The sequence below is a fragment of the Takifugu rubripes genome, chromosome 3, assembly GCF_901000725.2.
Source record: "Takifugu rubripes chromosome 3, fTakRub1.2, whole genome shotgun sequence".
NCBI lineage: Eukaryota > Metazoa > Chordata > Actinopteri > Tetraodontiformes > Tetraodontidae > Takifugu > Takifugu rubripes.
The window spans coordinates 13596553-13618810 of record NC_042287.1 but is presented as its reverse complement, the minus strand read 5'-3'; the positions used below and the strand labels follow the sequence as shown (position 1 = coordinate 13618810).

General features: G+C 52.9%; 1 protein-coding gene across 1 annotated transcript in view; it reads left to right on the top strand.

Moving 5' to 3' along the window:
- Nucleotides 1–22258, top strand: part of LOC101069589 (cadherin-4-like) — a 130096-nt gene that overhangs the window by 69423 nt on the left and 38415 nt on the right. The window contains exons 4-5 of the mRNA XM_029833641.1: nucleotides 16299–16522; nucleotides 21377–21574. Of these exons, the coding sequence (XP_029689501.1) occupies nucleotides 16299–16522; nucleotides 21377–21574 (422 nt within the window). The remainder of the gene's footprint in view (nucleotides 1–16298; nucleotides 16523–21376; nucleotides 21575–22258) is intronic.

Genomic DNA, 22258 nt, shown 5'->3' with positions numbered 1-22258 from the left:
ATCTGATATTTACTGTCCAGGCTGCAGTGGTGTTGGAGGTAGGGTAAGTGGTTTCTGTGCTGTGTAGCGTGCTTAGAATCTCCTCATTCTGGTCCACCCAGGCTCCCTAATTACACCTCCAGTGTATATGTGTTTGTGTGTGTGTGTGTGTGTGTGTGTGTGTGTGTGTGTGTGTGTCAGTGAGCTTGTATTCAGCAGTGGATGAGAGCATTGTTCCCTGCAACTGCCCCTTAATTTTCCTACGTGAGGATATCCGTGTTCAGAGCGAAAGCGTGACACGGCTCAGGGAGGCCATTACTGCCCCCCGCCAACACACACACACACACACACACACACACACACACCCGTCTCCGCCTCTGGCATGTCAGCTCCGGTAAATAAAGCCCCCCGCGGCCGCCAGCGAGCTCTAGCTGGAGACGACTTCAACTCGTGCTGCTCCAGAGATTCAAAGGGCTGAAAAAACACCAACGTTTCACATCACAGGGGCATGTGGGGTTTTTTAGTGTGTGTGTGTGTGTGGGGGGGGGGGGGGGGGGGGGGCGCTGCGGTTTCTGTCAAGTATAACTTTATTCTTCTGGATATTTCCTGCTAAAGTTTTTGACCTTGTTGGGCTTAAACACATCAAGACTTGATTAATTTAACTAAACTAATCAGCGATCCGTCCGTTTCAGTTGATTATCAGTCAGCTGTGCGGACGCTCACGTGCACACGCACACGTGCACGCGCTCATTGTGCCGCATTGTGATTTTTCTAAACGGCCACAAAACTCGCAACAGAGCGCTGACGGCTGCGTTAATCCTGCCCCTCGTTGGAGTTTTAAATCAAAAATCTCTTTGTCACTTGTTTTATAAAGCCACCCCCCCCAGCTCCGACCCTCAAAGGGGGGATTTTGGGCTATTATTTTATTATGGACGAAGGGAAAACCAATACAAAAGGGGGGGAAATGGCAGCACACTGAAGAGTCACTGATTTCCCCTGCTGCCGCTCTACCTTTAAAAAGTAAACATAATAATGATGCTCTCCTATTGTGGGGGGGGGGGGCAGTGTTACATCTGAGTGAGGGGAAGGTTCTTGACAGGTTCACAAGGAGAAGAAAGTCTCCATCATGCCAGTCTTAAAGACATTATTCCCATCACCATTACTGGTCTGCCTCCAGAGCTTAGCAATGAGCAAAAAATTACATAAAAGTTGACTTCGACGACTATTAAGTAAAGACGGGTCCATGAATGTTTGTTTGTAAAAAGGAGCTTCTAAAGAAAATACTGACTGAGCCTGAACTCATCGGAAAAGGTCGTTCCAAAAACAGAAATTCCAGAACGGCTCAATAATCCCTTGATTTAATCCCATCGGGGAATAAACAAAGCGCCGAAGCTGTCACGCGCGTCTCCTTCCTTTAATGGCTGCCGGGGGTGTGAAGCGAGGACGTCAGAAGCGCTCCGCCCGCGTCCTTTAGCGACGTGACTTTGTTGTTGTTGACGGTGTGTTTTTGCTAATGGACGCTGATAATTGCAGTGGGAGGGAGAGCGGGGCGGCCCGGGCGCTGCTGAGCTGGTCAAAGAATGGCTGAACATGCACCTGCCATCTCCAGAGGCGCTCATTAAAGAGGAGAGGGGCCAGGTCCCAGATGCACACGTGAACGTGCACACACACAGGCGTGCATCCTTATTTATCAAAACGGGGTTTTCTGTAAGGTTTGAACAGTCTCCTCCAAGCAAGCGGTCCAGGCAGCCCAACGCGGCCCTTTTTTTGGTCGTTAGCTATTTTTCAGGAATCTTCCCCGAATGGGGAATGATTGGACACGTAGAGATGAAGGAGAAGTGTCCCGGAGAGACGGGGAGCGCCGTCCTGCCCTCCTGTAGAGGCCGGCTGGAATGGGCAGATCAAAGGATGCCGAGATTCCAGAGCGGAGGACTGTGCACACGTTTTGTGCACGCGGATGCTAACAGCATAGCACCGGCATTTCTCCATTATGTCATCATATTATCTACTTAGAGAACGTCACCAGTTTATCATTTAGGCTGAATTCTTTGCAATCACAACATTTCATGAGACTGTGACCTACTTAGACCTGAAAAAGGCCTCGGAGACCACTGATCACCGTCTGGTCTGGACCGACCCAGCCAGTACAGCCCCAGCACAGCTCCAGCATAGCCCCAGCACAGCCCCAGCACAGCCCCAGTACAGTCCCAGTACAGCTCCAGCATAGCCCCAGCACAGTCCCAGCACAGCCCCAGTACAGCCCCAGCACAGCCCCAGCACAGCTCCAGCACAGCCCCAGTACAGCCCCAGTACAGCCCCAGTACAGTCCCAGCACAGCCCCAGCACAGCTCCAGTACAGCCCCAGCACAGCCCCAGTACAGCCCCAGTACAGTCCCAGTACAGCTCCAGCACAGCCCCAGTACAGTCCCAGCACAGCCCCAGTACAGCCCCAGCACAGCCCCAGCACAGCTCCAGTACAGCCCCAGTACAGTCCCAGTACAGCCCCAGTACAGTCCCAGCACAGCCCCAGTACAGCCCCAGCACAGCCCCAGCACAGCTCCAGTACAGTCCCAGCACAGCCCCAGCACAGCCCCAGCACAGCTCCAGCACAGCCCCAGTACAGCCCCAGTACAGCCCCAGCACAGCTCCAGTACAGTCCCAGTACAGCCCCAGTAGGTCTCTGAGCTGACGGCTGGTCAGAACCAGGACGTCCCCCAGCCTGGTCCATCAGCCTGGATGAATAAACCCATCAACTCCGTGTGTCTTCCTGTGATTTTAATCGGCTCCGTATTCCCTGTCCCATTATTCTTCCAGCCTCGTCCTCCTCCGGCTCCTCTCTTCTCCCTCTTCCCACTCCCTTTATGCCCCCACAGGATCATTACTTCCGTGTCTTTGATGTCCTGCCTGGATCCAGGAAATGAAAGGTTGAGGTGCTGGATTGTTAGCCGCTTGCTTCCGGGGCATCCCGCTCTAGGCCTGTTAAATGACCTCTTCAAAGGTTTAACGGGAAGATGAAGAGACGCGGATGAAAGGGCGGCAGATCGGTATTAACACTTTTCCTACGTTTAACTGTCTTCCGCGTCACGCTCGCTTGACAAGTTTTCCCTTCTTCCCCATCTTCAAACGCTGAAACAAATCAGTCTTTAGCTTGACTGTGTGCGTCTCATTTCATGGTTCCCGGCTTAAAATATTGCGTTTACATTCCTCGCGTTCCTTAAAGAAAAGAAACTATCAAGGGAAGCTTTTTCTCTTTTTTTCCCTCCTCGCTGCTGAATTTCCCTCACATTGGGAGAACAGATGGATCCCAGTCACGGCTCGTCTTTGTGATCAGGAACGCGTCGGAGCCGAGGAAAAAGGCGATATGAAAGGAAGGAGACGCTGGGCGGAGGTTAACAACGTAAGGAAAGAGTGAATTAGCGTCGGAAAACACCGTTTGAACGGCCCGGCGGTGGACAACAAGGAATTTAAAGCTGGCTAAACTGTGATTCCACAGGTGGCTTCCTGTTTGATCTCTCCCTACCAGAGGTGGTCGTCAAGGCCGCCATGGCAACGGGCACATCTGACCCCGCCACCTTTTCTGATGAAACGTTCAGGGATGAAAGCGCTTCCTGGTTTCACGCGATCCCGGCTTCACATTAATCCGCGTCCACGTTTGCTCTTAATGTGAAGCTCCTCTTCTCTTCCGTCCGTCCTCCTGCCTCTGCACGTCTGCTCATCCTACATCACTCCCAGTTTATTCCCAGGATGTGGAGAATTAGAAAGGGAGCGGCAGGCGGCGGGTCCTGATGTCGCGCGGAGGGAAAACATCACCCAAATAAGATTATAAAATTACCTGCTGACATCTGCGGGCATTAAAAACGGAGCGTTTTTCCTGAAAATCCTGCGGAGATTCGGTGCAGATCAATCTCAGATATCCTAGTTGGAGACACGTTGACGGATCACACGGCGAGCAGATTCCCTGATAGCGCCGGTGATGGAGTTTATTTGGGATTACTTTTGGTCTTTAACCCTGACAGTGGGGGGGCTGTTGGGTTCCCCTCGTTTCTGCAGGGTAATTACAGTTCGCTGATCTCCACCACTCTCTTATCTGTTCTCCTGGGACAAGAGCCTCATGAAGGGACCTTTCTGTTCCACATTCTCCAGCACTTCGCTATCACTTCCAGATTTGCCCCATCTTCCTGTGTGTGTGTGTGTGTGTGTGTGTGTGTGTGTGTGTGTGTGTGTGTGTGTGTGTGTGTGTCCTATGTGCAACATATTGAGTACCAAAGTGAGGGTTGAGGGTTTAAAAGTTGAGGGTAGGGGTTTAGGTAGGGGGGTGGGAAATGTGTTATGTCTCTAAATGTCCCCACAAATACGAGGATGTGTGTGTGTGTGTGTGTGTGTAACTAGGACTGAAACATGAGAGAAATAGACGTGTTTGTCTATATTATCCCTCCTTCTCAGAGTGTACAGGTGCCCCCATGCGTGGGCATGCACGTGCCATGTCACTGTGACTGTCTGTGTTCACCAGGAAGCAGACGCGTCACTTTCTGCTGAGGGCGGCGGCGACCGTCAAACCGCGGCTGACGGTCGCCGTCCCGGCGGAGCCAGAGTCCGAGGCCAGAGGCTGTCAGGCGGCTCTCGGCGTTATCTGGATCCGCATGCTACGGCAGCGAGTCTGTCAGTCAGAGCTCGACGGAGGAAGCGAGGCCGGCTTTGTCTCTTACCTGACGGGTAATCTGTGCTCGTCACAAACTTTTTTGCAACCTCGTCCGACCATTTTTTCCCGTTTCGCATCACGAGATGCACAGTGAGACGGAGCAACCGGCCTCCAGGCCCGACGCGAGGGCGCAGACGGATGCACGGATTGTGTTGGCGAGCGTGAAACTGTTAATTAAACTGGTTTTGTGGCGTCTGGGGGAGCAAATAGTCCGTTTGCTGATAACGTAATAACACGGCCGAACAAAAGGTCCGCTTCAAACACACAACAGGAAACAGATGCAGAGACGGGAGCAGCGGTGGCGCCTTTCATCCCGTTTTTCCTGGCTCCGCGGTTTGTGTCAACATTTATTTTGGACGAATTAGAAAACAATCTTTATTTTTTTCACTCCTCGACTGAAGAGAAGCTCCACGTTTGACAGTTAAATATACATTAATGCTAAAGTCGACCCATTGTAGTTATTTACAAAACCGCGCCGCCGCTGTACATGTTTATGGGGGGGGGGGGGGGGGGCTTTAGTGTTTGGAAATATTTAGTTGGTTTTCTTCCTTTTAAGGTTTTAAAATGTTTAAATTACAAACAAAGTACATCAGAGAATTATTATTGGGATTAAAACAACAGGAAACTAAAGACGCCAAATGTCTGCTGTGTAAATCCGTCCAGAGCTTTAGGATGACGGAGGTCCGCCGCTAACGAGATTAATGGCGTTCCATACTCTTCCCTAATCCCATTCAGTTGCTCCCCTGGCAGGAATTCATTAGTAGCCGTGAACATCACTTTGGAAATAATCTTATTTCATATTAAATAGAGCTTTCTTTCACACTCTGCTCTTTCTTTCTCTACCTACGTTAGTTCAGGCTGGAGCGTAAAAACTTCCCGTTTTGGGATTCATTGGACCGAACGTTGATGGCTTCACCACCAGGACGTGTCCAACGCTGCACCGACGTGGCGCTAAAATCACGCCGTTGATATTCTCAGGAGGCCGGAGGTCGATGGCGAGCACACACACACGCACGCACGCACACACACACACACACACACACACACACACACGCACGCACGCACGCACACACACACACACACACAACCCTTGTCCATCACAGAGGTGTCATGTTTCTGGACATCAGCATTTATCAGGCCAGGGGCCAGACATCAGGATCATCGAGGATCGGCCGCCGGCCTGTCAGCACAGTCGGATCAGCCGGTATCGATCGGAGCGCCGCCCGAGCCAGACTGAACTTTTGACCCACTGGCTTCTGTAACTGGAAGAACTGGGACAATAGAAACAGGACAGTTGTCAGAGACAGAAATGGCGTTGTTCCCCCGCCAGGTCATGCTGTATGGAGAGCATCCAGAATGAAAATACAGAACGCTCTGAATGGGAAGAATACATAATCCAGTTACATGCCGGTTTATTCCTGATCCGTGCGCACTGGTGCGAGGCTGAAACCGGAACAGTCATCTCAGGGAACGAGCGAAGAGAAGAGGAATCCGTATGAGGCCGCGTCCGTCAGGCAAACGGAGACAATGACAGTAATAACATAAGGAAGCTAATGGTCATGAAGGCAATAAAGGAGTGTGTGAACCAGCCTTCCCAGCAGATGAGAGGAGGGGGGGGCGGGAAAGGTGACATTAAGTCTAACTGCTCCGGGATGGTTATGGCGGTCGTTAGGACGCCTCTGCGTCTCTAACAAGGACTCTCGCGTAGAAAAGGATGACCCGGGAGACAATTAAGGTGTGTATGTGTGTGGGGGTGTAACTCGAAGGCGCCGTTTGATTGCCGCTGATGTCACAGGAGGCACCGCGATGGGGGCCCGGGCCGGAGCGTTCCGTTCCGCTCGGTCGGCTGGACGAGCTGTCAGGAATCACTCAGCAGTCAGCCAGAGTGACATTTCTCATTCTCTGAACCGGGCTTGTGGCGTGCCAGACCGCTAATCTGGCAGGAAGAGTTTGGACACGGCGGACAGGGCTGATGGCGCCCGTCTCGGCGCTGCCGCTGTGCACGTGCGTCCTCCTCGTGCACGCCTCGCAGGCAACGGAAGAGCCGGAGGACTGATTGAAACATACAGATAGAAGCTGGGAACAAATGGTCAGGCAGCAAACCTGTGTGTGTGTGTGTGGTGTGTGTGTGTGTGTGTGGTGTGTGTGTGTGTGTGTGTGTGTGTGTGTGTGTGTTGTGTGTGTGTGTGTGTGTGTGTGTGTGTGTGTGTGTTGTGTGTGATGTTTCTGATTAAAAAGGTGCCCATTAAGCTCTTTTTCCCTCTCCGAGAGCGATAAAAACATAAAATCTTCCAGGTTCAGCCTGAGAGCATGAACCAGCTTTTATCGGAGCGCCGCCCTGCTGCCGGGTCGCGTCCGGCCCGTTCTGGTGTCGGCTCCGGTGGACTTTAGGGCTGCTCCGTGATGGAGGAGTCCGGGATTCTCCTGCTCTCCTCCATCATCTGTTCAGCTCTCCGCTGCTCCACAACAAGGAGGCGGCGCTGATGGACCGGCCCGGCCCGGCTCTAACCAGCGCCGCTCGCGTCTCTCTGGGTCCAGAACACACAGGAACCTCTTTAATCCAAACACACTGTCTCTGGGATGTGGGTCCATCTCGCCACAATTCCGAACTGCTTCTGTTTCTCAGCCCTCTTTGATTTCGCATGAAAGGATCTGATTAGTTTTTACGCCCACGTCTCCGCCCACCTGGGGGGGGGGATTACCTTCCCAGAGTGCATTATGGGACACGGCTGCGGTGGATGTTTTAGGGGAGACGTGGAGGAAGACGGAATAAAGATGCCAGCAGAGCAGGTGGCAAACACTGGCAGCGTCGGACGGGCCTCCTCCTCCTCCTCCTCCCCCTCCTCCTCTTCCCTCTCCTCCTCTTCCCCTCCTCCTCCTTCTCCTCCTCCTCCTCTTCCTCCTCCTCCTCTTCCCCCTCCTCCTCCTCCTCCTCCTCTTCCCCCTCCTTCTCCTCCTCCTTCGCCCCCTCCTCTTCCTACTCCTCCTCCTTCCCCCTCCTCCTCCTCCTCCTCCTCCTCTTCCCCCTCCTTCTCCTCCTCCTTCGCCCCCTCCTCTTCCTCCTCCTCCTCTTCACCCTCCTCCCCCTCCCCTACTCATCTTCCCCCTCCTCCTCCTCCTTCTCCTCCCCCTACTCCCCTTCCTCCTCCTCCTCCTCCCCCTCCTCCTCTTCCCTCTCCTCCTCTTCCCCCTCCTCCTCCTTCTCCCCCTCCTCTTCCTCCTCTTCCCCCTCCTCCTCCTCCTCTTCCCCCTCCTTCTCCTCCTCCTTCGCCCCCTCCTCTTCCTACTCCTCCTCTTCCCCCTCCTCCTCCTCTTCCTCCTCCTCTTCACCCTCCTCCCCCTCCCCTACTCATCTTCCCCCTCCTCCTCCTCCTTCTCCTCCCCCTACTCCCCTTCCTCCTCCTCATCCTCCTCGCAGCATCCCCCCCCCCCCCCCCCCCCCAGATATTAGCAGTGTTTCCTTTTCCCATCTGATGTTCGTGTTGTCATGCGACTCGTTAAATCCCCCTTGGTGGCGTCACAAACGGCGAGCAGGCGAGGCCGAAGCGCTCCGAGTTCAGCTCGGCTGTGTTCGGGTGTCGGGAGCCTGCGGCCCGAGGTGGTGCTCCGACAGGGCCCGGGGTGGTGCTCCGACAGGGCCCGAGGGTGTCGGAACCAAAGAGCAGGTCATTACATCCACACTAGTCAGTAAATAGAGGAGAAGTGGTGGATCTCGCTGACCCGGAGCTCTCGGACTCACAGATGAAAAATGACTCAAAGGGCCACAGAGGGTGTTTGAATATACAGCCGGAGCCCTAACGAGGAGCCTAACGAGGAGCCTAACGAGGCAGCGACGGGGCTCCTGTCTCCCACTGGGCTGTTGTTCCGGCTCTGATTGGCTGCGACAGCGACGCGGACGACCCGGCGGCGCGAGGACGGGCCTGCCAGAAGCCATTTATCCAGAGGAGACTTCTCTTAATCCCGCCGCTGTTGGCGGGACGTGACTCCGGTACCATCCGTGACTCTCCCGAACATTCCAGACGGTCGCAGGTCCAAGGCAAACATTCCAGATCACACAGGATTTAAACAAATTAGACGGACTCACCCGCGGAGGACGCGTCGGCTCCGTGTGCCTGACGTTCCACAGCCATGATTTGGATCAATCCTTGTTTTGTTGGTCTTATTTGCTAGTTTTCCCCCCACAAACAGGAGCAGTTTTTCCTGCTCCGTGCAGATCGAGGTCACCCCAGCGGGTAAACATGAATGAGATTATCTCCTGGTTCGGATGCTTATTAAAACCAAGCCTTTCTGTTATTGCCCCCCCCCCCCGTCCACGAGCGGCAGCCTGGTTGGAGCCCGCTGACTCTCTGTCCACCGTGTGACAGCTCTCTGCCTGTTAGCCGCCTTTGAACTCATCAAATGGGTCCCCGTCTGATCTACGTCAGGCACCTGCAGACCCGAGGACGGAGTGTCGGGCAGCTCACAGCCTCGCTCCCGCCCCCCTGCCTCCTCCTCCATGTGGCGGGCTTCGGGCCGGGGCAGACAAAAGAGCATCATTATCTTAATGTTAGCGCCTGCCTCCACTCTGCCGCTCATTCATTTCACAGCTAGCCCCCTGCCCCCAGAGGCAGAGGTAGATAATGTGGGCGAGAAAGCAACGGGCGCCCTCCTCATCTGTCACTGCACTATGTTTTTACCCCCCCCCCCCCTTCTCCATCCACTACATCCTCATGGTTTACCCAATTTTATTACAATTATTAGGGTTTCTGCTAGCTCTGAATGTAGGGGCGAGCTAAAATGAATCAACCGCGCAGTAATCGTGCCGGCCAGTTGATTCCGAAGCTCCGTTTGTTAGAATTCCCTCCAACAACGTGGACGGATGCGCTCGGCGAAGTGTCCAGCGGAGTGATCGTCACCGGAGATGCGCGGGCGTGCGGCGTGGGCGGGAGCAGAAAGGACGGCGGCCCTTTGAATCCAGCGGCGGGGGCTGAATCATTTGCTCTTTAATGGCAATCATAACTCATTGTGCAGCTGTAATGTGTTCCACATTAACAGTGTGGGAGCCGACTGTGGCTCATCTGTGCCTAATGCGCTATAGCCACGGGCTAAGAGCTCTCATCAAACACTTTTCAACTGTTCACCACTTCCTGTTAAACTCCTTTGTTTACTCTGCGCCGTCCTCGCGCCGCCGCGCCGCGGCCCAACTTTAAAACTGCGCTCGCAGTGAAAGGTCTCCGGGTTTCTTGACAGCGTCGGTTATATTTAGCATCAGCGGCTGTATTTTGAGAGACGGGGAATAAAGAAGTGTAACCCGTCAGGGAGCAGATCCCGGTGATGCTAATGAGGTGATCCAATGGGCATGTGCGCTCAGAGGCTGTGAAAAGTGTCACTCTGAGGGTATAAAAATGTTCTTTTTCTGTGCGGGAGGAACCACAGAGCTTTAGAAGGAGCGCTAACATTGGATTCAATTCCGATTGATGCGCCTGGAGATGCTAGCACGCTCAGATGTGGAAATTCTTGTATGCTTCTCGTCAGCAATTGTACTCAGTAAACTGAACACAACATCACTAAAACCAGCAGCAGGGTGGTTTTCATGCTGCCACCCAGCCGAAACTACCGGTGACAGCACCCTTGTTTTGATTTCTTCCCCCCTGACGTCCTTTTGCTTCATTTCCACTTTACCTGCTTTGGAATTTACACCAACCTGGATTTACTTCAGAACTTCTAGCTGGCATGCATGACGTGCAAACCCACACAAGAACACACACACACACACACAAACCTGACCACATTCCACCCGGTTCAGTCATCCCCGGGGGGGGGTTTAAAGATCCACCCCTTCACTCGTCATACTTGCTCGCCCGAAGCATGGCAGGATTAGCTAAAGCGATTATCACCAGCTTTGCACTTTTGTGAAGATGAATCATGCTAATGCTACGCAGCAAAGCACCTCGCGCTTCTCTAACCCACCCCCCCCCTTTCCCCTGCTTGGTTTGTGAGTTTCCAGAACCAAGAGTTGCCAGTTGGCTCCGTCTTCCCGAGACAGGTGCAGGTGAAACAAGCGGCGCCAAACTGGCAACTCATCCCTAGCATACGTGTTCGCGCGGCTAATGTACGCACAGATGTTTGATCACACGCGAACACGGGGACCCGAGCCTGCATCAATCACAGGACGCTCTGTCAGGACGGCGTTCAAAGTTCGGGCTTCTGTCTTATTCCCAGAACTTGAAAAGAGCTTTGCAGCGTCTCCATTAGCCGGTCGGCACCACTTCAAAGGCGGCTGTCAAACAGCCTATGGGCACGGGCGGCTTTGGGCAAATTGTGACGTGGCAGCATCAGGAAGGCACGTTTGCCCCGAGGCCGCTGCCTTGTTTGCTTCTTTAATATCAGGAGGACTTGTTCCACTTAAAACTTCCCGTTTTTTGGGTGTTTACTTTTCCCAGCCCAACATTTTCGCCACACTTTCACTAATCAGGCGTCCATAAGTGGATCGTGATCTGTCCTGAAGCAGCGTGTGGTAGCATATAAGTGGCCAGTGGGCGGGGCTTGAGCAGTTCCAGTTATTTAGGGGAACAGTGACAGCGACACGTGAAGGGGCGGGGCTAAACTTATACTAGCTTTAGCCCCCACACGCCTCACTGTCGGTCATTTACACCTCTCACATTTACATACAGATGTGCAAACAATGCGGTGAAGGATGGCGTGACGGACGGCGGAGCGGCGTACACAGCTGCTCGTGGCGCCACGTTCCTCAACGCACGATTCCGAGAAAGGAGGCCCGGCGGCTGTTTAATATGCACGATGCTTCCAGAGCTGCCAGTGTGGATTTAACAAAACGCTAGCTAGCGCTGAGGTTACCCACTAAATAATAAACACGTCAACACGGGCTAACTTGTACATGTTTGGCAAATAGGCACTAATAACTCTGACCGGGCCGGTTCTTAATGTCGCCAGGTTAACAGGAAATGAATTATTTACATTGGATTTGGCTTTTGAAGTGCAGAAACATCCAATCTGGGTTCTGTTGTTGTTGTTCGGCTCGCTGTTTATTTATTTATTTATGGAAATCGCGCGGCAGAACGAGCAAGCGGAGCTGCCCTCCGATTCGCTTTGAGCTGCTGAAGAGGAAGCGAAAACAAAACGGCAAATTGATGCAGCGGAATTTCATTTGGAAGTGGAGCTCTGCAGCCTCGGCCGTCCTTCCCCGTGTTCTCGCCGGCGCCGCCTCGGCCCGTTTGCGGAGCCCCCATGTGGATCTACCCGAAACTTGCAAATGCCACTAATTGCACGGTTCGGTCTCGGATCCCTCGGATCCCAGGGCCCGGCGGATCGCTTCCAAGAGGGGGAGAAAAGGCCGATCCGTCCTGTAACTACAGGAAAACCCGTTCTCCATCCTTCACACCCGCTGTGTAATTGTGTGCGTTTTCCGCGGACTGAAGGCTGCAGGGATTCCGGACCATTACAGTCGGGGAAAAACACAAGCGAAGCTTTTCCTTAAAGTTTTGATGGAGAGATGTTGATTAGATTTGAGGAACGCTGCCTCTCCCTCCTCCAGCGGTCGGGGAAAGCAATTTTGCTCCGGCTTCCTCGGGGAAACTGGAGAAAACAATATGAAAATGGCTTCTTCTTCTTCTTCTTCAAGTCTGGCGCTCGCAGGCAAATGCTGCAAATAAAAGCAGAGGCGGAGCCTCAGAGAGGGAGGAGGAGAGGAGGAGAGGTGAGGAGGAGAGGAGGAGAGGTGAGGAGGAGAGGAGGTGAGGAGGACAGGTGAGGAGGAGAGGAGGAGAGGTGAGGAGGAGAGGAGGAGAGGTGAGGAGGAGAGGAGGTGAGGAGGAGAGGAGGTGAGGAGGACAGGTGAGGAGGAGAGGTGGAGAGGAGGTGAGGAGGAGAGGAGGAGAGGTGAGGAGGAGAGGAGGTGAGGAGGAGAGGAAAAGGGGTGAGGAGGAGAGGTGAGGAGGAGAGGAGGTGAGGTGGAGAGGAGGTGAGGAGGAGAGGTGAGGAGGAGAGGAGGTGAGGTGGAGAGGAGGTGAGGAGGAGAGGAGGTGAGGAGGAGAGGAGAGGAGGTGAGCCGGAGAGCAGAAGAGGAGGTGAGCAGGAGAGGAGGAGGAGAGGAGGTGAGGAGAGGAGGAGGTGAGGAGGAGAGGTGAGGAGGAAGAGAGGAGGAGAGGAGGTGAGCAGGAGAGGAGGTGAGGAGAGGAGGGGAAAGCTCTCCATTCTTTTATCTTCCTGGGGAACATTCTGGCCACGTTACCACGGAAGGTTCCGGCTTCTTCTTTCATCTTCTAGAACATTTGATTTGCTGTTAATTGAAAACTTATCAGTGATTTTGATGCAGACGGTTTATTTCTGATGCGTCTTCGCTGCGAGAGCCGATTTTCCCTGTTTCTCTTCTCAGTTGGTTTTACAGCAGTCGGAAAAGGCAAATGGGACCTGGACTCCAGTCGATTCGCGGAGCTGAACCCCCTCAGGTGGAGCGCGGTTTTTTAAAAAGACGATAAAAACAAGACGGCGTGTAATTTAATTGGCTCGCCAAAGCGGCGAAATTAAGGAAAACTGACAAAAGTGACCAAATTAAAACAAATGCTCTTCAGAGGCTCCGTAGCCGAAAGGCTGCAGCGGGATGAAAAGATGGTGGAAAGTCGAACTTCAAAAAAGTCCTTGGCTTTCACGCGTGATTCGGAAGCAGAAGGGCGCCCCCTGCTGGCGCGGTGGTGTCCCGCAGGACGGCGCCCCCTGCTGGCGCGGTGGCGTCCCGCAGGACGGCGCCCCCTGCTGGCGCGGTGGTGTCTGTTCGGGGCTGATAAAATTGTCTTGCTGGTTTTAGATGAAGCATGGGAGCTAAATTCAAACCTTTAGATGGTCTCCGACCCCTGATGGGCAGATTGTCCATATACTCGCCGTCCCTTCGCATCCTGAGTCCACTTGAGGTGAACCGGGGGTTTAGTGTTTAGTCAGCACCTTCCTCGTGCCGCCTCGTTCCTCATCATCATCTCCATCGTCTCCAGGGCTCCTGCCCTCCCCCCTCCCCCCGTGTCACATTTTCCTGCCCCCATATTTCTCTCCTCTCTGCTTCCATCCATCTGTCACCGTCCCCCTGGTGACCAGGCCAATTAACCTGTTTAAACAGCCATCTGAGCGTCGTATCCGCTCCGCTGTGCCAGTTCGCCGGGCCAGGATGGAGGTGCCAGCGAGCCGCCGCCGTCCGCAGCCTCCTTCCGCCCCTTCCCGTCTCATCTCTCCCCACTTCCCTGTCATTTCTGTCCTCAACAGGCTCAATTGTAGCTAAGATTAGTTCCAATATTGTGACATCTGATGCGTTCAGCGCAGCCACTCTGAAGCGTTTACAGGGCCGCGGCTATAACCTGGAGATCTCCCTCTGGCAACTAGGAGCTTTTAGGCCTCTCTCCCCCACATCTAATGTCGTTTCTTCCATTTTGCCGTCTCTCTGATTGCCACCTCCACACACTCTCCATTTTCTCATCAATCTTACCCTCTTCCTTCCTGACTTCCCGGCGTCTTCTCACCTCCCCCCCCCCCCCATCACTCCTCTGCTAAGCCCCCCTCCCTTCTCACCGCCCTTTCAACACCTGTCACCTACTTCCTGTCAGGCCGTCCACGCAGCGCTCCAGCAAGGTCGCAGCTGATTGCGGCGCTGCTCTCCTGCTCGTCCTTGTCTGGTTGCAGAGGGAGGAACTTTAATTAGAGACGTGGAAGATGTGGAGTTAGTGTTTGATATCGCCTCACAATAGCCCGTGCGTCACCAGAACCACATTGGGGGGGGGGTTAACAACTGCCCACATTGACTTGATGGTGCAGACGTGTCAGTCTGCCTCTCTGGCCCACTGGGGCATCTGTATTATTTGGCAGATCAATGCACAACCTGGGCTCTTCGCTTTAGAGCAACTTGTTAGCGCAGCGTTGCGCTGCCGGGCTTCATCCTTCCTTCTGTTGACAATTCTGTAATGTCTCTTATGACAGTATCGACCCGGCTGAGCTACCGCAGGGTCGCGCGTGTGTGCGCTGATGAAAATTGGCGCTGTGTTTTTGCTTAATTAGTGCGAGGACACGTCCCTCCGGGATGTCTGCGACTCGTGTCTGTGCTAACTGCTCCAGCAGCCCCTGCAGACAGTCGGAGTTGTGTTTAGAACAATCGGAGCAGCGCAGAAGAAGAAGAAAACCGGTTGTTTAGTGTCAGCCAGGCCGGCGTCACGGAAAGGCTCTGGAGCTGGTTCTGAACAGTTACGGAACGCTGTCGTCTGAGGAATACACGGGGATTCGGAGCACAGAGGTCAAGACAATTTCCTCAGGCTGGTGTTTTTAGCGCTGAGCTAAGAAAAAGGCTCCTCTGTATCCCTGGGTAACGTCGGGTTCTTTTTCTGTGCCGAGACTTTGATGATTGAATAAATGATCAGTTTAATACCATCATACTGCTGCTGCAGCGGTTAGCATAGCCAGTGTGAGCTAGCTAACCTTAGAGAATCTCTGTGCTTTAGGTGGGTTCTGGGGAAGAAAATGAGTAAAAGAGAAGCAGTTTGGTAAGCAGCAGAGGACTTTCTGCCTCTCGGGTTGATGGATCTCTTGTCGTCTCCCAAAGAGCCGGGAAGAGCCGTCCCATCTGACTGAGCCCGGAGCCGCTGTGGGACATGTGGCCTCAGAAGAGCCCTGACACGATCACGGACACACTTACAACCTGAAGGACCAGGAAGGCGAAATACGGGAGAAAAAAAGGCGGCGTGGCAACGAGACTTAGTGGTCAGGGATAAAGTGCCGTCTAGACAGTGTAATCCCAGTAAAGGGAAGGCCGGGAATGCAGTGAAGGAGAAAAGGGATAAAGATGGGAGGCCATTATTTTCCACTGGCCTGTGAGTCAGCTCATTTCCTCAAGTGTGTGAGAGAGTGTAACAGATAGAACACACATTAGCTGCGTCCCAGTAGCATGGAAAGAATTACACTAAAATCCCGAGATTACCAGTGTTTAGTGGTCAGTATGAAATTCCGATGATTGGCGCAGCCTGTTATTAAACGCTGTTACGTTGTTGCGTGTTGATTCAAACATGGAGGACCAGTTCAGAAGTTCAGCTCAATGCCACTGCAATCAAACAGCATTGGAACTTATCCAGGAAGTTCTTCAGATGTGCTTCACATTCCCATTCATGACGTCTCCTGGCAGGAGAACCGGGAATTTCCGTGTACGTCGTCCACCTTTCCTCACAACAGAACGCCGTGGCGCCACAGGACTTCTATGCCTTTTACGCGTTTATGAAATTTTATGCAAAGCGGCTGACAATACCCCCCCCCCCCCCCCCCCCCCCCAGATTAATTTCTAATTATAAAATGTAGTCTTCCTTTGTGCTGTGTTGTGTTTGCTAATTAGGGTTTTATTTATGATGTAAGTGGATATTTTCCCCTCTAATAATAGCCGTTAATTACTACACATTGTGCCTGTTCCGCCTCCAAACAAAGTGAGTTGTGAGCTCTATTAACACCAGTATTTCACCCCTTCTTAATCACAGCACAGGGGCAAACAGCTCTTCCTCCTGCATCGGTGGGGCTTTTATTACTTGATTAGCAGTTGCAGTGCGTGATTGCTTTGCTGAAGGGCCCCTGTTCTCCCCTCTAAGTCTCATCTGTTTGCCTCCAGTGAAATTCGACGACTGCGCGGGGAACGACGCCGTGGTCCTCCGGAGCGGCGACCCACTCTTCGGCGTGCGGACGGACGGGTCCATTTTCGCCACGGGGGAGGCGAACCTGGACGAGCCGGTTCAGTTTAAGCTGACCGCCCAAGATTCACGCGCACGCGTCTGGGAAACGGTGGTGCAGCTGGCGCTCATTGACCCACCCCCGGTACCACAGAAGGAGAACGAGGTGAGTCCCCCCCCCCCAACAGACAGCTCCGGTTCTCCTGATTCAGGCATTTCCAGTGTGGAATGAGGTCAAAACTTCTCAGGGTTTTCAGACAGGCTAAAAGTAATGGATGCCCCCCCCCCCGGCCATAAGCTGCTATTGGAAAACATCCCATACCGCGGAAGGCTCTGGGGGCTTTGACCCCTCCTCATCCAATTAAAAGCCATCAGTGGTCTGACAGCAGCTCGATCTCTAGAGCCACAAGTGTGATCTCCTCATCTGCATAATCAGTAATCAGATTACATCGGGACACATTATTCCTCAATGTGGTCCAGCCCAGGGGGCAGAACGACCTCGTAACACTCCGAAGGCTGCGGCACTCCTGACCGCTCATACATCAAGAGAAACTCCTGGGGGGGCGTTATAGGCTCCTCCCACTGCCTAATCTTTTAACCAAGCTCAGCTGTCAATCAACAAATACAACAGTTGTGTTTTTCCACATTAACCACGCCCACTGTAAATTTCTGACCAATCACATGACGGTTGTCAGATGCCAGAGGAGAAATGTAGGGTTCTCTTTCACGATTTTTTGAAATAATAAATGAAATCGGTTCAATCAAAGTTGCCTCGGTTGCCCCCGGCGCCGTTGTTGCCTCAGCTAGTTTCCTGTTATTGGGTTTGTTGTGGTCTCAGTGGTGTCACCAGCTACGTCCCTCACAGCAGCAGGCCAAATGGACGTCTTAAAGTAGCAGAAAGATTCTAAAAAGCCAAGAACCGGAGCAGCGGTGGTTTTGGGGCTGGGGCTGGGGCTGGGGCTGGGGGTGGGGGTGGGGGTGGGGGTCGGGCAGATGCTCCATGTCAGAACAAGCGAGCGGCGAGAGCGGGAGCACTGGTGCAAAATGCGATGTTTCATTATGGAAATGGCGCTTTGTGGCGCGCTCTGTTGAATAATAACTTCCAGATGTCTGGGTAGCCAGAGGCTGGCTGATATCAAAGTATGCAAGGTTCTGGAGAGCCAGTGGCTCGGTGGGGGGGGTGGGGGTGCCGGGACCACCGCCAGCTGGCTGGTGCTGATGGCACCGGGACTGGGTGGGATGCATCCATTTCACACTCACTGGCTTCAGTGTGCAAGAACGCGTCTGATTCGTCTGCAGGAATATTTCTGCCCTTGTTCCTGGATTATGCTGAGTTTGTGTTGAGTTTCCTTTATGGGGGGGGGGGGGGGGCAGGTTTGTGTTTAGACTAGCAGCCTTTATTTTCCTTGGAAGAACCAAGCGTGTCGTTTAAAAGAAATCTAAAGCCGACTCCAGATTTCTTCTGGCTTGAGGGACTGCGCAGACTTTCCTGCCCGAACTTTTTAAATACAAATTTAAGAGAAAGTGAAGTGGGTTTGATCAGAATTGAACCAGGACGGGAGAAGAGCCCGTTAAGCCGTCTTTCTTCTCCTCCTTCCACATTCCTCCACTGGGAGCTCACCAGTACCTGTTAGCGCGGGAGATAAAAGGATCTGGAGAATAACTTATTTAGGGAATAAGGGAGGGGAGGGGCCACATCTGCTTCTGTCAACCCCCCCACCCCAAACCCCCCCACCCTGAACCCCCCCCCCCACCTCCGCTGCACTGCTGGGATTCAGTGCAGCCGTGCCCTGCAGCCCAAGCCCGCAAGCTTCCCGCTCTGCAGAAACAGAATACATTTGTTCTGACTCGGCCCGCATCTTTTTACACACGCACACACACACACACACGCACACACACACACACACACACACACACAAGGCGAACTCTTGGGGACTGGAAAACTATCCCAGGTGTCGAATGGCAGCACATTTCTACACAAGTTTGGAGTTTATGGTCTTTATTGGTTTAGTGTGGAAACGTCGCTCATCTCCGTGGCTACAGGCATGTTGCCCTCATGGTTCAGGCCTGTAGCTCCTCTAGTGGTCAAAAGCGGGAACTGCTGCACCACAACAAGCATCATCTCTCCTGCCTGTTTTATCTTGTTCCCGACCTTCATTTTTTACTAATTCCCTGTTTTACTGTGGCTTCACTGATACACAAGCAGCTGTTTATTTATTTAAGATACACTCACTTTGACGTGCACGACCCCGCCGCTCCACCCCCACCCCCCCCCCTCCCTCCACGCGCTTCTGCAACCGTTCCTCCTGTTTGCAAAGGCGCCCTGAATTCCACCGGCGTGCGCTGTTTGAAATGTAACCCTCGCTCGGTTGATGAAACCGAACATGACACCTTCGCCCGTTGCTCCTTTCATGGCGCGCGGCTCTGCCCGTCCACGCCAACACACATCCGCCCTTTTCCTTAAAAACGGGCCTTAAAAGCTTTTCTGCTGGGCGTCCGTCTAATGAGGGCGGCCTTAAAAAGCAGCAGGTACAGCCTAAACCTCTGAGGGGTCTCGCCCAAAGGGAATAAACACTGTGAGCAGAGTGAAAACACTTTCATTTAAAAGAATTCTATAGGAACCTTCATTTTAAACATGTGCCAGGAGCAATTCCCGTCATACGCGGAAGCTCGCTCGGGCGGCGTGTTTCGTTCTGTCAGCCGCCGTCAGACGGGCACGTAAGGCTACCGAGAAAATTAGAGAGGTAAAAAAGGAAAGAAAGGCTGGAGCAGAGCTAAAACACTGAGCCTTTTATATGTAAATATATGGTGATTGAAGCGCTTTTCCGTTTTGCTCCGGAATTCATGAGCCCGGATCTCATGTTCTGACGTTCACACGTGCACACTCATGCCTACATCTGCAAATATGGGCTCTGGGAGTGTGTGTGCGCGCCTGTGTGTGTTTTCCATTATCTGCTTAAGCTGCTCTTTTTGAACCTAATGGAATTGCGGTTATCTGAGTTTACTTGTTAAATTAAGAAACACCATCAGACAGCTGATCAAACACATCAGCGTCGCTCGCCGCTAAAGAACTCCGCGGTTCCGCCGCACACTCGGAACCGTCTTTGCATTATAATATGGACGCTACAGCCTCACGTAGCCGTAGAAACCGGCCATCGAGGAGGCAGAAACTACATCAATAAGAGCTCTCACCTGGACGGGTGACCAATCAGGTGTTGCCCATCCGTGAAGGAGGGCGGGGCTTAATGGCCACAGTGGTTATTATTATTATTATTAACTCCTCAGGGTCCATTTCGGCCGTGGTCTCTCCTGTAAAAGCCCCTTTTCTGAGGGATCCTGAGCCTGGATCGCATCTGCACATGCGTCGTGTCTGAGGTGGGAGCTGCCGCTGCTGCCTGCCGGTTCCCGATCGGCTCTGAAGCAGCCCGGCGCTCCAGGAACCACCGTTGCTGAGACGAGCTGTCAGGCCGGAGAATAACAATACCGCTGCAAGAGGAGGGCAGAGGGGAGCGGGAGCAGCTCGGGGGGGGTTTGGGGGGGGGTGATTGCAACTGATGCACAGCTTCAGTCGTGATATTCATGAGTGAATCCTTGACAGGTTTTTTTTCCCACTGGCTTGTAACCCTGAGATGTGTTGGTAAAGTTACTGTAGAACAACTCTCAAGGCTGTCAGTGCAGTAAAGCGGCCCCCCCCCCCCAGCCCCCCTCCCCACCAACCAGTCCACCAAGTGTGTTATATTTCAAAAGGAAATCTATAAGGAGCGCGGGTAACCTTAAGAAGCGGCAGATCTGATTATCTCCTTGCCTAAATAGCCCCCAGCTACTCCATTAAAGCGTTTCATCCCGACTTTTGTCAGGATCCGCTGTGATAAACGCAAACAAACAGACGGGAGGACGTTAACAGAAGCGAGGTGAAAACGGCTGAGAGCTGCAGCACTTGATGCAGCTCCTCTGACTTAGTGCTGATGAGGAGGATTAAAGAGAAGCTGCTTTCAAGTTCCACATTTCAGCATCTTTAACCCAAAAAAAAAGGGAAGAAAGTTGGTGGCTGTCATATCTGCGTGCCTGCAGGGAGAGCGTGATGGCGAAGGCTGCGTGATTAAAGCTCCCGTTGGTGACTCGGCTGTCTCGTCTGCGCAAACAGGCTATAAATCCGACATCAATCACGGCCTGTGTTAACTGGCTGTTTATACCTGCTGAAAATGACAATCTGTCAGCTGTCATCGCGCCACATATGCAGAAAATGAAATCTTTGATATGAGATTCCCCCCATTAGTGATGCCGGGGCCATTTTGGCCACTCCTGGAACTATTTTTTTCCAGTTCATGGTGCATATTTCCCAATTCGGTGCTTGTTGTGTGGTGTTTTGTAGTGAATTCAGCTCCTTTTTGGATGTAATTATGGTGAAATCTTTGTTTAGACAAGTTTTGGACAGACGTCACAACATTACAGTTTAATGAAGCTGGCAACAATTTAAATATTCATCAATCCGACAAAGCGTAATGATAAGTGGATCACGTCCCTGGTGTCATTCAAAGGATGCCACCATCAGAACCTACAGCTGCCACTGACGCTCTGATGACGGTGGCGTTTTTGTTTTCCTCTGCTGCCAGGGCAGCCATTGATGACGGCAACCATGGCAACCGCATCGCGGTAAATGAAGCAGAATCCAATTTTCTTCAGTTGGAGTTCCTGAGATGTTTGCGGCAGTACACGGCCAGTTAATTGAGGCTGAAGCTACGGTAGATTAAGTGTTTACGGCAGAGAGCCTTTCCCCTGTTAAAGGAAACAGCCCCCCCCCCCCCTCCTGCAGCAACCCCCAGGAAATGCTGCAGGTGAAGCGGAATTCCTGCCAATTTGGGAATGATTTCCAAGATCCTTTTGTTTAAGATGTTGATCTGCATTTTCTTGTGCATCTCGTTAAACTGACATTTTCCCCTCATGCATGTCATAAATATTTTATGTTTGTTAGCCATCGTCGTTAGCTGCCTGCTAAATTAAGCCTCCTGTTGTGTTAAAGGTCACAAAGGAGGAGGATAAAGTTTCTGGGAGACGGGAGCTGAAGGAGCCGTTCCCGGCGCCGCCTCCTGTCATCCTGTTCTCCGGCTCTGGCAGGAACAGCTCCAAAGGTCTGCGGAGGCAGAAGAGGGACTGGGTGATCCCACCCATCAACGTGGCCGAGAATTCCCGTGGACCCTTCCCTCAGATGCTCGTCAGCGTAAGTGACAGTTCTTTGGGGGTGGGGGGGGGGTCCGGGTGGTGCTCCGCCGCTGACGCTGATCGTGGTGGGATTCATTTGCACGTCTTTATCCTGCATATCCTTCCCCCGTAAGAACAGCCACAATATTCTGAGGTGTTTTAGACGGCGGCTAGTGGCTCTCCGAGGTCCTCCCCCCGGACCCGGAGCAGCTGAGCAGCTAAACTCCGAGGCCGCGTGAGGGCTGCCGGGTTCACACTATAACTAACGATTATTTCTGCTCCTTCATGCATCCTTTCTTCCCTTTATCAGGCTGTTTCAGAGGTTACCCAAAGTTCAATGCTATTTCCAAAGCTCTTTTATAACAATAAAATTTCCCACGGACCACTGAAGGCACCACGTCGGCCTCTGGTGAGCTGTAACCGTGAAAAGCTGTTGGCGAGCCCGACGGTGGGGGGGGTGGGGGGGGTAGTGACAGTCGGTTCAGGCAGTCACGGTAACGACATGATGGAAAACACACGACAGTCACAGGTAATAACACGAGGAGCCAACAATCGCACGGCACTGGAAGGCAGCAAAAACAAGATGTCCGCCGTCTCTGCACGTTTGGAATCCGCGCGGCTGCAGGATTTAACATGTGTAACCAGCCAGCAGGCGGATGTTGAGCCGACGCTGGCCAAAAACAGGGATAAAGGAGTGCGGCTC